Genomic DNA, 12,355 nt, shown 5'->3' on the forward strand with positions numbered 1-12,355 from the left:
ACCAGTAACACGAATAAGCTTTTGCAAACAATCATATAAATTCACTTTATTTACAAATCCAGATGCTAATCTGCCAGTATCTACATTCTGAGTGGAGCTGGGAAAGGGAAATTTGTATTGATGATAAATCAAGAATTGTCTTGTTGGTCTTGTAAGAATGGTGCAATCGCTGAATATGTTTCATGGTATACTTTACTAGTTTGGAAATACTGTCAACTCCAGTCACTTTGTTTTTTTAACATGTAGCCAAATTTTGACCGCATATCCTGCATCGGTCTCAATAATTAAAATTAACACACCTAGTCTAAGTTTCCTTGTAACTGAAGGTCAAACGTACAAGGAAGAGCGGTTTGACAATTTTCAGGTAAACTATAACACGTAACATTAACAGAATCATTTATTAGATTGTCCTTTTCAATATATTTTTAAGAGGACACAAATATTAGAAATAAATTGATAAGTCTAATAGTGTGCATATCACAAATATTTAATAAGCGAGGCAAAAAATTCTTATAACTAAATATATCTCCTTAGATGTGCCTGTAATAATGTTAAAATGTTTAAGGATATGCAACTAAAATTTTTGTATCAGTATTCCAAATCAGAAAAAGATATCTTAATCTCATGATATAATAAACAAAATTGAAACCATATTTCTTTTAAGTACACTTTGACTTATTTGTGGCTATTTAAGCTGTGATTAATCAGATTTTCCTCTTGTGATGGTTTATGCATACATTTACCACATCTCCCTGGACTTCTGCCATATCTAACCAATACATCAATAGCACACTGAAAAAAACGGAAAGCACCTTGACAAGGCTATAGAAAGAAAATGCCACAGAGCAGTGGTCAAGCCGAAGAATTTCACACATGGAGCCAGGTGCAGTAGAAAACTGAAAAAGCTTATGTGATTCTCTGTGCAGCTGCCTCCGTGTTTAAAGCCCTTCTATGAACAAGATTGGTGACTCCAAATGGCTTAGAAAGGAGAAAAGCAAGGGGGGGGGGGTGGAGAAAGAACAAAAAAGAAAACTATTCATAGTAGAATAAATAGAAGGCATATCGAAATAAATAAATACAAAATAATGCTAACAGAAAAAGAAATCAGGGATAAATAAAAAGTTAGCAAGTTTAAACAGGTGAAGCACTGAGCTAAATAGTGTATATAATGAAATATGGAAGAAGGTACAAACTGAAGTAGAGATTTCAGAGTCTGTATCTTTCTAATGTTATTTTTCCATGGCAATCTGGTGTTCTTCCCCTAAAAACTAGCTCAGTGAGATTTGCTGATGTGTATGTATTTTTTTTTTCATACCCTAAACCTGGATATAGATGTGCTATGAATAATATTTCCTAAATATTACACAACTAGAAGATCATTAGTACCTGGCATTACAAGAAAATAAAACAGATGTACTTATTTCCCTGAAATGGGCTTAACTTTTAGGAAATATTATAGCCACTTGGTGTGAAGTTTATAGGACACAACATCAGTAGGGACTGGAAAAAGTCATTAAGTAAATGGATTTCAATTCTCTGCACTTAGGGTTTCATACTTAAAAAAAGAAAACACTTCAAAATCATTCTTACCATAAAATTAGACATATTAAATCTGATTGCAATTCAGCACACAAAGGTGAGATTACTTCTTAATACAAGCGTGTCATTACAATTCTAAAAGAGCAATTATCGCACACAGTATGTTGTGCCTGCCTTGTAACTGCCAAGGAAATACAAAAGTAAATTGTTAATTCTGTGATACTTTTCGTGTTTAAGAATGTAAAGGCAGAGGCAAATTTTACCACTGATAAAGAAAAATACAAACTGCCTTGCTTTTTGGAAATTTTTCCAGTACACAATGTAGCATTTTAATTTTCCTTGTAATGCTTTGACATCTCAAATAATTTGAAAGAAACATTACCGAAATGGCAACACTGAGTGCCTGTGAAATAAAACAGCTACTGGGAGGACGCATTGATAAGAATGTATTCCCATCCATCTTCCAAATTTAGCACTTTTTGCAGATGTTTATTCGTTTCTCTTTCTTTGGTTAGGTTATTATGGCTCATTATGTCTGAGGGACTAAACTAATTGAAATGTTCATTGAGATTGGAGTGCTACAGAAAAAACAACAACAACAACAACAACAACAAAAAACAAAGCAGAGGGTGGGGGAGTGGGAAAAGAATAAAATGCACCCAAGGAAACATGCACCAGATACTCTGTTTTAATATTAAACATTTTGTTTTAAAAGTTTAAAAAAGGCTAACTTAAATTAGAAACCCTGGAAAAAGAACAGGAATGAGCAATTCTACATGTACAGCTTTTTAAAGATAACAATAAATCATATGCCATATATAGGCCAAAAATGAAAGGGACTTTGTACTCAAATATAAACTTCTGGCAAGATCTGGTTTGTTGTCAGGTTCCCAGACACTAAATAGATGCTCTGTTCACTTAGCGTGAAGGCCCGCAAGGGGCAGGGACCTCCGGGGATTCTTGGCAGTTCTCAAGTCTCATTAGGTCTGCATATTAATGACTTGCAGCAATATAAAGAGACCCTTGAGCAGCCTTTCCCCCCCCTCCTCCTGCCTGTGTTTCCCAAGGCTAAGTCAGTCTCAGACACAGCACACATTGGCCAAGTGGGAGGCTTGCAGTAACCACTGCTGCCAGGCGACCGTGGGGTGTGGGCTGCCCTTTGACACACTGCCTCAGCACGGTTTAGAGGTCCACCAAGTGTGTTAAGGAATGTGTGCTCTCTAGGACCAATATTACCTTGAGAATCAGGACTCTCTCACTCTAGGGTTACATCGTTAACCAAAATGGAGCTCAAAAGCATGTGACCAGAGTTGAATCCAGAGATGGCCCAATGATGGACATTTTTACAAGTCACAAAAGTTAATTCATTCACCTTTCCATTTCTTTTCGCATGTCAGAAAACCACAAACCTTAAAAAAAAAAATTAAAAAAAAAAATACAACAATCACCCTTCTTGGTTGAAAGGCCAACGAGGTAGAAAATCCAACCTCATTTAATCCAACCTCAAATATGAAATCATTTTCATCATTGTAAGGTACATATTTTATTTTTAAAGTGTCTTCTTTAAGTATTAGTAAGCAGAGTTATCAGCATCCTATAAAACTTAACAGTTAAATTTATATAGACAAAAGTAAAGCAAATAAACAATGTAAAACATCTGTGTCACATTGCAACCCCATCAGTGACTATCATTAAGCTCGTATACAAATACACACAGGGTTCAACTTTTGACAGGTCATGGACCCTATTGAAAATATGAGGAAATCTAGGATGCTCGAGAAAATACACATTATCAAATGTTTCCTAATGTCCTGAAGCCTAAGAACCCAGCATTGGAAACCCTGCTTTCAGGCTATTCGTGACTTTTCATCACCATTCCTTCTACCATTCAATACTCAGTGGCTTACAAAATGCACTGCTCTCAAAAGCAAGAAATTTGGATTCTAGTTCCCAATCATCCAATTATTCTCTTGTGACTTTGTACAGTTCAATCAATTTCATTCATCTTCAGTTACCTCATCCATAAACAAGTCTAATAATACCTTAATTGACTAAAGACTGAGGACTGGACCAGGTGAGAAATCTATAGCTCTTTGTATGCAATACAATTGCACTAAAGAACATTACATAAGGAAGAAATAGCTCATATTCTAACATATTTCACAATAAATCTCTAGCTTTACCTCTCTGAAGGAACATCAAATTTTTATAATCCTCTTTGAATATACACTTATCAACATAACATGACACCATTTTTTCTGTGGATTTACCAAAATTAAACCTACAGAAAATTACCTAGGACATCATTCTTTCTAGATTTATTTAAAACAACAACAACAACAACAACAACAAAAACCATAAAAGTCAGCATTGCTCTTTGAACACACTTACCAGCTGACTGGCCGCGGTTGGTGGCATCGTGATCACTATCTCCTTGTTCACTGTCTCCATGACCACTGTCCTTAGAGCTTACTATGTCGGCTTCCTGGAATGCAGAACTAGAAGTACAAAAACGTGAATATTAGAATAAAAAAGGTGAAGAAACACAGAAAACATTCTTCTGCCACCACATGGTCAACAATGGTGCTGCAGATTCATAGACCTCTCAGTTGTCTTTATTTCTGCATAAAGCTGGTTTTCATCACCTTAAACTTAACTCTTTAAAACTGAGCATAGCAGGTGGTTGAGCCCTTAAGGCATATCTAGTTTAGCCATTTTCTATGATTAGAGTTATGTATATGTTTATATGATTTTCATAAAAGAGAGTATCCACCTGGAACAGTTAGGGAGACTATCAGAAGCAGCGTAGGCGTGTAAATTGATAAGATATTCAAATATATTCAGAAAGTTGTATATAAATGAAATATGCCCAGATTTTAATGTATTGTCTAGGAACCCCAACATAATCAGCATGTATGTTCTGCCTTAACTGGAAATGCTTTATACATTTTATATTTTAATATTGAATAATACCCCTAATTCCTAATTTTAGTAGGTTGTAAATTGTCCACACACCAAGGTAGGAAAAAAAAAAAAAAAGAGTCCATACCTGTTAACTCGGCGAGGTCTGTCAACTAGATAGCTGAGCTCTGCTCGCTGGTGTTTAGTCTAGAAAAAAAATAAATAAATCAAGAGCATTTGAATGCTAAGGGTTTAACTAACAGTCCTTTTTTTGAGGTAAGGAACTGAGTCTAGTTTAAGTAATTGTGTGCATTTTTATGAATTTTCAAGCTATTCTAAGACCTCACCCTAGTGACTGCTGGGTAAGGGGTGGGGGGGATATGCAGAGACACTCAATCTAGACTTTCAGTAAAGGTTAAAAAAAAAATTCCAAAAATAAAAAGCCAATTTTAAACATGTGTTTGTGTGTTTTTAAGGAGAGAATGCAAATGACCTCACAGCTAGGGCTCATAAACTATTGTCCCTAATAGAGTCAACCTAGGTAAACTTTACAGTCTTTCTTTCAGTGGCCTAAAACAGTGTTTAGGTGCATACTGGTTGACACAAGAAAAACAGCACGCTCAATAAGCAAAAAGTTTGGATATTTTATGGAATTATTTTGTTGTTTATTTTCAAAATGTGCTTAAGATACAAATGAACTGTACAAATATTCATGAAAGTCAATTAATAATATCTAAGACTCAAATAAAATAACCTGCCAAGAAAGGAATTCATAAAGCCCCCCCCTCCCCATTCTTTTCCCCCTCCAAACGCCCTCTGCATTCTCCTCCCCCCACCTCCGGCATCCACACACCTTTTCCGGTCCAAACTTTCTAGTACATAAATCAACCCTGTTCTCCCCCTCCCTCCCACCTTCCAACTTTGCCACTTCTCCATCTTTTAAATAGAAATCGGAATTGACAAGCCAAATTCTTTGAGGAAGAAAGCCAACAGTGGTGATTTATCAAGAACAGTGGCAAGAGGTGATTATTAGTTAAAAGATATATTTAAGGTAACAATTGTTTAAGCCTTTCTTTAGTTTACGCTTACAGGGGTTTGTGCCAAAGTAACTTCATTCAAATTCACACTGTGTGGGCCTTGGGTTTCAAGAGCGTCTGTAAATGCTGTCCAGAGCAGAACTGAAGGCTCTTCTGCAACCCGAGTTCAGGGGACAAGGATCTGATAACTTATTCGCTAAAACATGCATTCGAGTTTAGACGACTGTGCAAAGTTAAACAATCTATAGCTTACTTTTACACGCGACTGAAAGCATCGATAAACAAAGCAAACAGCATTAACTTTATTAACGCCTGGGACAAACGCAAAGAGAAAAAGACCTTTGCCGGTGCCAGAAAGTCCCTCCATCACATTTCCCTCGGTCCCCCTCCTACTTTTCCCTTTACCCTCAGAAAACTGAGAAGGGAAAGGACTGAGAAGGGGTTAGGATTTTAAAGGAACGATGCCCGAGGGAAGAAGGAAGGTACAAGGTGGCAAAGCACCAAGGGGAGGAAATGAAAGTAAATGTGGAGGGGTGGAGCGCAGAAAATTAGGGACAACACGAAGTTTAGGTTACATACGAAGGGGTGGGATAGCCTCCCCCGCCCAATTCCTGCCCCCACAAAGATACAAAGAAGTTAATATCCTAAATATAAATACAGAGTGCACCAGAGATACAAGGGCCGGGCTAGAGGAGGCTTTCAGATGGAGGAGATGAGAGATGGTGGTCCTTTCGCTTCAGCCTTACCTCGTTGGACAAAATGCTTCCGTTGGAGATGATGTCGGGCTGCTGGTCTGTGTAGCCGGTGACGATGGCCCCGCAGGGGTTGTGCTCAGTGTCCGTACTCCGCGAAGGGCTGCAGGGCTTAAGGAACATCAGGTCGGTCTTGGCGGACTCAGGGGTCAGGCAGACCTGGTAGCAGTAATTCTGGTTGTGGTGGTGGGAGCCAAAGCCCCCGGACTCCTCCACCGGCACTTGGGCCGGGTTACTGGGTACGTTGGAGCTTTGCACCAGCATGATGTCCGACTTGCTGAGTTTTTTCTTGCGCGCCCGGGCTTGGCGGCCGCAGCAGGTCGAGCCCCCACCGCCACAGCAGCAGCAGCAGAGGCAGCAGTCACTGGCCAGACAGGTGTAGATGTTCAGCTTCTTCTCTTTTTGGCAACGCACGGCAAGCACGATCATGGCTAGCAGGAATATGAAAGACACCGAGCCCAGCGCAATGATGAGGATGAGGGTGAGGTCCAGCGAGGTCTCCCCGCCGCCGGAGCGGCTGGGGCGCTGATGCTCCCCTGACCCCCCGCTACCGCCCCCGCCCCCTCCCTGGGGCTCCACGGCTCCATCCACCAGCTGCACCACCAGTGTGGCAGTGGAGGACAGGGGCGGCTGCCCGTGGTCGCGCACCTCGATCACCAGCTCGTAAGGCCGCTGGGGGTCGCGCTTGGCCGGCACCCGGCGCGCGGTGCGGAGTTCCCCGGTGCGCCAGTCCATGCGGAAGAGGTTCATTTCGTTGCCCCGCACAATGCTGTAGGTGAGTCGGGCGTTCTCGCCGTCGTCTGCGTCCACTGCGGCCACGCGGGTCAGCAGGTAGCCTGGCTCCGCCGACCGGGGCAGCACCTCCCGCGCTGGAGTCCCGTTGCGCCCAGGCAGGGGCGCCACGATGGCAGGGGCGTTGTCGTTCTGGTCCACGATGAGGATGTTGACGGTGGCGTTACCGGCCAGAGCCTGGGGGCTGCCGGCGTCCCGAGCTTCCACCTGGAAGCTGAAGTCCTTGAGCTGCTCGTAATCGAAGGAGCGCAGGGCGTACAAGTAGCCGTTCTCAGAGTTGATGGACACGTAAGTGAAGACGCTCATGCCCTGGATCTGGCACTCGAGGATAGAGTAGGCTAGCTGGGCGTTGGCGCCCTCGTCGCGGTCTGTGGCGCTTACCGCGTAGATATAGGCGCCGGGCACGTTGTTCTCGGTCACATACACGTCGTAGACCGGCTGGCTAAACCGCGGTGCGTTGTCGTTCACATCTGACACTTGCACCTGGATCGACTTACTGGTGGAGAGCGCCGGCTCGCCCCCGTCCCGAGCCACAACGGTCAGGGTGTAGGAGTCCCCGGCCTCTCGGTCCAGGGGGGCTTCGGTCACGATCGTATAGTAGTTCTTGAAGGAAGACTTGAGGCGGAACGGCACATCCCCCAGCAGCTCGCACTGCACCTGCCCATTCTCCTCGGAGTCGCGGTCGGTCACGCTGAACAGGGCCACCACGGTCCCGGGCGCCGCGCCCTCGCTCACCGCCTCCTTCACCGTGCTGAAGCTGATCTCCGGCGCGTTGTCGTTAGCATCCAGTACTCGCACAAGCACCTTGCAGTGCGCGGGCACCGCGTTGGGGCCCAGGTCCTTGGCTTGTACGTACACTTGGTACACCGGGCTCTCTTCATAGTCTAGCTCTCCGCTCACCTCCAGCCGGCCAGTGCGAGGGGAGAGTCCAAAGAGCTCCCGCGCCCGGGGCGAAATGTGGCTGCTGAAGGAATACACGACTTCGCCATTCTGGCCCTCATCTGGGTCTGTGGCGTTGAGCTGGATTACGAGCGTGCCCGGCGGCGAGTTCTCTGGTAGAGACACAGTGTAGACGGGTTGGTCGAAGGCGGGGACGTTGTCGTTGGAGTCCAGCACTCGGATGGTGAGTAGGGCAGTGCCGGTGCGCTGCTGTTGGGGGGGCAGGCCCCCTCCCCCGCCGCCTCCCCCTCCTTCTCCTCCTCCTCCCCCTCCTCCCCCGTCCACCGCGGTCAGCACGTAGCGGTGCACCGCTTGCTGCTCTCGGTCCAGCGGCTTCTCCAGCACCAGCTCGGCGAATCGGTTGCCATCCCCCTGGGTCTGCACGTCCAGGGAGAAGTAGCTGTTGGGGGTGATCTCGTAGTCGCGCAAGGAGTTGGTGCCCACGTCTGGGTCGAATGCGCTCTCCAGCGGGAAGCGGGTGCCCGGCGTGGCGCTCTCAGAGATCTCCACAGTCAGGTCCGGCTCCGGGAAGGAGGGGGGGTTGTCATTGATGTCCAGCACTTCGATCTCCACACGGAAGAGCTCGAGGGGGTTCTCCAGGAAGACCTCCAGGTGCAGGACGCAGGACGGGCTCTGCTTGCAGATTTGCTCGCGGTCGATCTTCTCGTTCACGTACAGCACCCCGGTCTCCAGGTTGAGGTCCAAGTAAGGGGTCCGCGAGTTGGGCACCGTTTGAAACCTGCGAGCTGAAAGTTTTGTAATGTCCAAGCCCAGATCTTCAGCGATATTCCCCACGAAAGTGCCATGTTCCTGCTCCTCCTGCACTGTGTAGTGAAGCTGGGAAAAGACTCCTTCCACCATCCAGAGCAAGGCAAAGAATAATAGCACAATCATCTCCAAAGGGAAAGGAAGCAGCTTCCCGCAGCCAGTCAGCCACCCAATCACCTCCCCCACCACCACGAAAAAAAAAAAAAAATCTTAAAAAAAAAAAAAAAACAAATAAAAGTGCGCTGTGTGGGGGGCTCCTGTGGCTTTCTGTCCTGAAAAATCTTATTCCTTTTGCTTCATTTTAGGGCTTCCCCCAACTCAGCCTCATTTTTCAATCTTAGCGCAGGAAGGGTGACAGGCGTCCCCTTTCCTCATCGGTAATCTTCCCACTGACCAATTAATAAAATAATAATACAATAGTCAGCGTCCTTTATTCCGACAGTCTTGGCGCAACGCGGCGCTGGCAAATCCCAAGGAGGAAATTTCGATATTTCAAGACTGTCCTCGGTTTGTCTTCTTGCTGATGGGAGGAGAAGGAGGAGGAGGAAAAGAAGGAGGGGGAGGAGGAGGAGGTGGTGGTGGTGGCGGCGGTGGTGGTGATGGTGATGGTGGAGGAAGATGAGGAGGAGGAAGATGAAGAGGAAGAGGAGAAGGAAGAGGAGACGCTGCTGGCACCGCTGAACATGCCTCAATGTCAACGGCTGGCAAATGCAAAAGGGCTTAAAAACAGCAAGAGAATTTTTTGCCGGAAAAACATAGAACGGCTCTGCAGCATAAAACTTTCATTCTCTTCATTTCTCCGGATGGATGTTCTTCTTGGCATTTTCTCCTCTTTCGTTTTATTTGTATTTTTTGGCTCTCATAGTTTTGTCTTTCTCTGTCCTCATCTCCAGCATCATTTGCCTCTCTAGAAGTGTGATGAGCGGCTTCTTTCCTGCTGTTTTCTTCCCAAGCCTCTTTCCCTCTAACCTGTCTCTCTTCCTTCCAGTCTTTCCCTCCTCCTGCTTCAGTCCTAGAGACTGTGATCTCGGCTGGCAGTTTCTGAGCTCCGAGCGCTCCGCTTTTCTGTTTTTGCGCAGCGCCCTCATTCTGCCAACCAATCGCTGAAGAGCACCACCCACCGAGCCACCGCTAACTGGCAGATCTGGCTGTCAATCATGAGCGTCACTCGGCAGCCGGGAGGGGCGGGATGGAACGCGCGTTCGGGCGGGCTGCCGGGGTGAGTGTGAGTGTGAGAGTGAGAACAGCCCGGCAGGTCCCGAGGCGCTGGCTGGGGACTCTGCCGCGGAAAGTTCCCAGTCCCCAGCCGCAGGTAATGGAGAGGGAATAGAGAGGTTCCCCTGTTTGCATCAGCAAATGCGAAAACATAATAGCAACAGCAGCGGTATCCTCTCCCAGGAGCGGGGTTTCCAATGACGCTAACATTCTTTTTCCTTTAAGGTGTTTTCCTTTACTACCGATCGTGGAAATAAATCACCGAGAAGGGGAAAAGTTGCAGAGGGGCCGCTAACTGACAGGGGTTACCTAACGAAGGGGCTCTGGCCGAGACTGCCTGTACGATTTTAAAAAAGGGATATAACATGGGTTGTGTCAAACTAAGCGGGAGGGTCTATCGGGGCTGGATGCAGCGGAGTGAGGCAGTTGGGGCGTGGGGCGGAGGTGGGTCCTGAAAAGCCGAGGAATTCACGTCGGGAGATGTGGGCTGGCAGCTACTATAGATGTGCAGACGCGTTAGACGTGCCTCTGCCCTTCTTCAGTGTATATCCGTAACATTCTTACCAAACAGATTATTTCCCCTGGGGACCTAGTTAGGGCTACGAGCGCTTTGATCAATGACTGAGGAATTCCATTTGAGCACTACCTGCAAGCACGCCAGCCTAACGCCCGACTCGCTGGCAACCGAGCGCCGCTGGGCGCTGTAAGGCGCCTCGGATATCCCTGCGCCTCGCCCTGCCAAGTGCTTCGCTGCGGCGGCGCGCACGGGCTATTTTCTGCTTTTTGTGACATTTGGAGATCCCCTTCCCCGCCCCCATTATAGACCCGGGCAGCGATTCTTGCCCAGTTTGGGGCAAGACCGCTAGGTGAAAACGGCCGGGCTGCTGAGAACACGCGCAGGGGTGGGGGTGGGTAGGCGGGCAGGGGCTGAGCACATGCGGGGCCCGAGTCTGTGCCTCTGCGGTTATCAGCGAAGGCGCTCGCACACTGACGGCGCTCGCATCCATCCTCCCCCAGCCCGGAGCACAGGTCTGTGAAAGCCCCAGCGGAGTCCCGAACCCCCCACCCGGATCTCGAAGGATGCGCTTGACGAACTCTGAGGGCCCACTGCCGTGGCGCGGGGGCAAAGCAGAGCATCCATGCATCCACTTCTTGTGAAGTTAAAATACAGCGCGAACTCTTGTTAGAGAGTGGAATGGATGTCCATTCTCCGAGAAAAAGATTTTTTAAAGCATGTTTTTATACTAATTAATGGGCTGTACGGGGGTTGTTTATTCACTAAAGCTGCCCCAGTTTAGTCTTCTTATGCCACAACATAGGACGGTCCCTCGCGGCTTCCTGGTAATGAATGACCCGAGGGTAACACCAACACAACCTTCGAGAAAAGGCGGACCATTTCCCCAAGCCCGAGGTACGTTTTCATCTCTTCGTGATAGGGAATTAAGGAGAGCAAGTGTCCACGGGCGTGATTGCAGACGGAGGCATGCCTCTGTGAGTCCCGAGAGTGCGTGTCTACTGCCCTGCCCCCCCCCCATCCGCCACCACCCCCCCTCCGCCCCGGGCTCTTTCATGGAGATGGGTCGTGCCTTTGAGCGGTTGGAAGGAAAGGATGCCAGCAAAAATGGCTAATCCTTTTTCAGCTGCAGTAAATTGACTACTGGCCATAGCCAAGAGAAAACCGCTGCAGTTAAAATGATTTTAGCATCACGTCTACTGCTGAGAATGGAATGGCAGTTTATAAAAACGACCTGTGGATCAATGAAAAGGAGATTATAGTATATCTGAATATTAATAACGGCATTGCATCTGTACTTTCCACCCTTCCCCCCTTTTTCTTTAGATCTGCAGGACTGAAATGAAATATTTTGAGCTCTTCTAGCTGACTCATCAGAATCCTGGAGCATTTTTTAAAATGACGGTAATTTTCTAATGTTTTCATTTATACATATGGAAACACTTGTGTGTGTGCGCGCGTGTGCACGCGTGTTTGCGTGTGAGAGACATGTGGCTGAATGACAATGCAGATCTGAAACTGTTTGGGGAAGAGGGTTTGTGTTTTCAAAATGTAGATGAAGTTTGGGCGGACTTGAGGCGTTCTCTGCGAGCCAAAGAGCTTCCAGAGGTGGAGATGAGAACGTGGAGAGATGGCCAGATTTGCCTGTAAATAATCACTACATCCACTGTAACACTTGAGCTGCTTTTTTTTTTTTTCTTTTTTTCTTTTTTCTTTTTTTTTTTTTTTGGAGCTGTTGTGTTTGAGCCGGGAACTCTCTCGCAAACGTGGGTTGCAGGCGTCTCCTAGCGGCGAAAGCAGCATAGGGCAAGCCAGAGAATTTTGCTTTGGAGCTCCCATTCCGCAGGGTTCGCCTGTTGGGGGCTCTGCAGGATTTCTTGGGTCACAGAGGCCTGTGT

The 12,355-nt window shown here is 46.6% G+C and overlaps 1 protein-coding gene and 1 long non-coding RNA gene across 4 annotated transcripts in view; one reads left to right on the forward strand and one right to left on the reverse strand.

Annotated features, from left to right (window-relative positions):
- Positions 1-9,294, reverse strand: part of PCDH10 (protocadherin 10) — a 62,895-nt gene extending 53,601 nt beyond the window's left edge. For all 3 annotated transcript variants that reach the window (XM_058721374.1, XM_058721377.1, XM_058721376.1), the window contains exons 1-3: positions 6,224-9,294; positions 4,589-4,647; positions 3,931-4,037 (exon numbers count right to left, since the gene is read on the reverse strand). In XM_058721374.1, coding sequence (XP_058577357.1) covers positions 3,931-4,037; positions 4,589-4,647; positions 6,224-8,854 — 2,797 coding nt within the window. In that variant the 5' untranslated portion in view covers positions 8,855-9,294. The remainder of the gene's footprint in view (positions 1-3,930; positions 4,038-4,588; positions 4,648-6,223) is intronic.
- A 1,573-nt stretch (positions 9,295-10,867) lies between these two features.
- On the forward strand, positions 10,868-12,018 carry LOC131507073 (uncharacterized). The gene is made up of 3 exons (XR_009259304.1): positions 10,868-10,972; positions 11,263-11,354; positions 11,784-12,018. It is a non-coding gene; the product is annotated as an uncharacterized LOC131507073 (long non-coding RNA).
- The last annotated feature ends 337 nt before the right edge of the window (positions 12,019-12,355 follow it).

Source organism: Neofelis nebulosa, chromosome 3 (assembly GCF_028018385.1).
Source record: "Neofelis nebulosa isolate mNeoNeb1 chromosome 3, mNeoNeb1.pri, whole genome shotgun sequence".
NCBI classification, from domain to species: domain Eukaryota; kingdom Metazoa; phylum Chordata; class Mammalia; order Carnivora; family Felidae; genus Neofelis; species Neofelis nebulosa.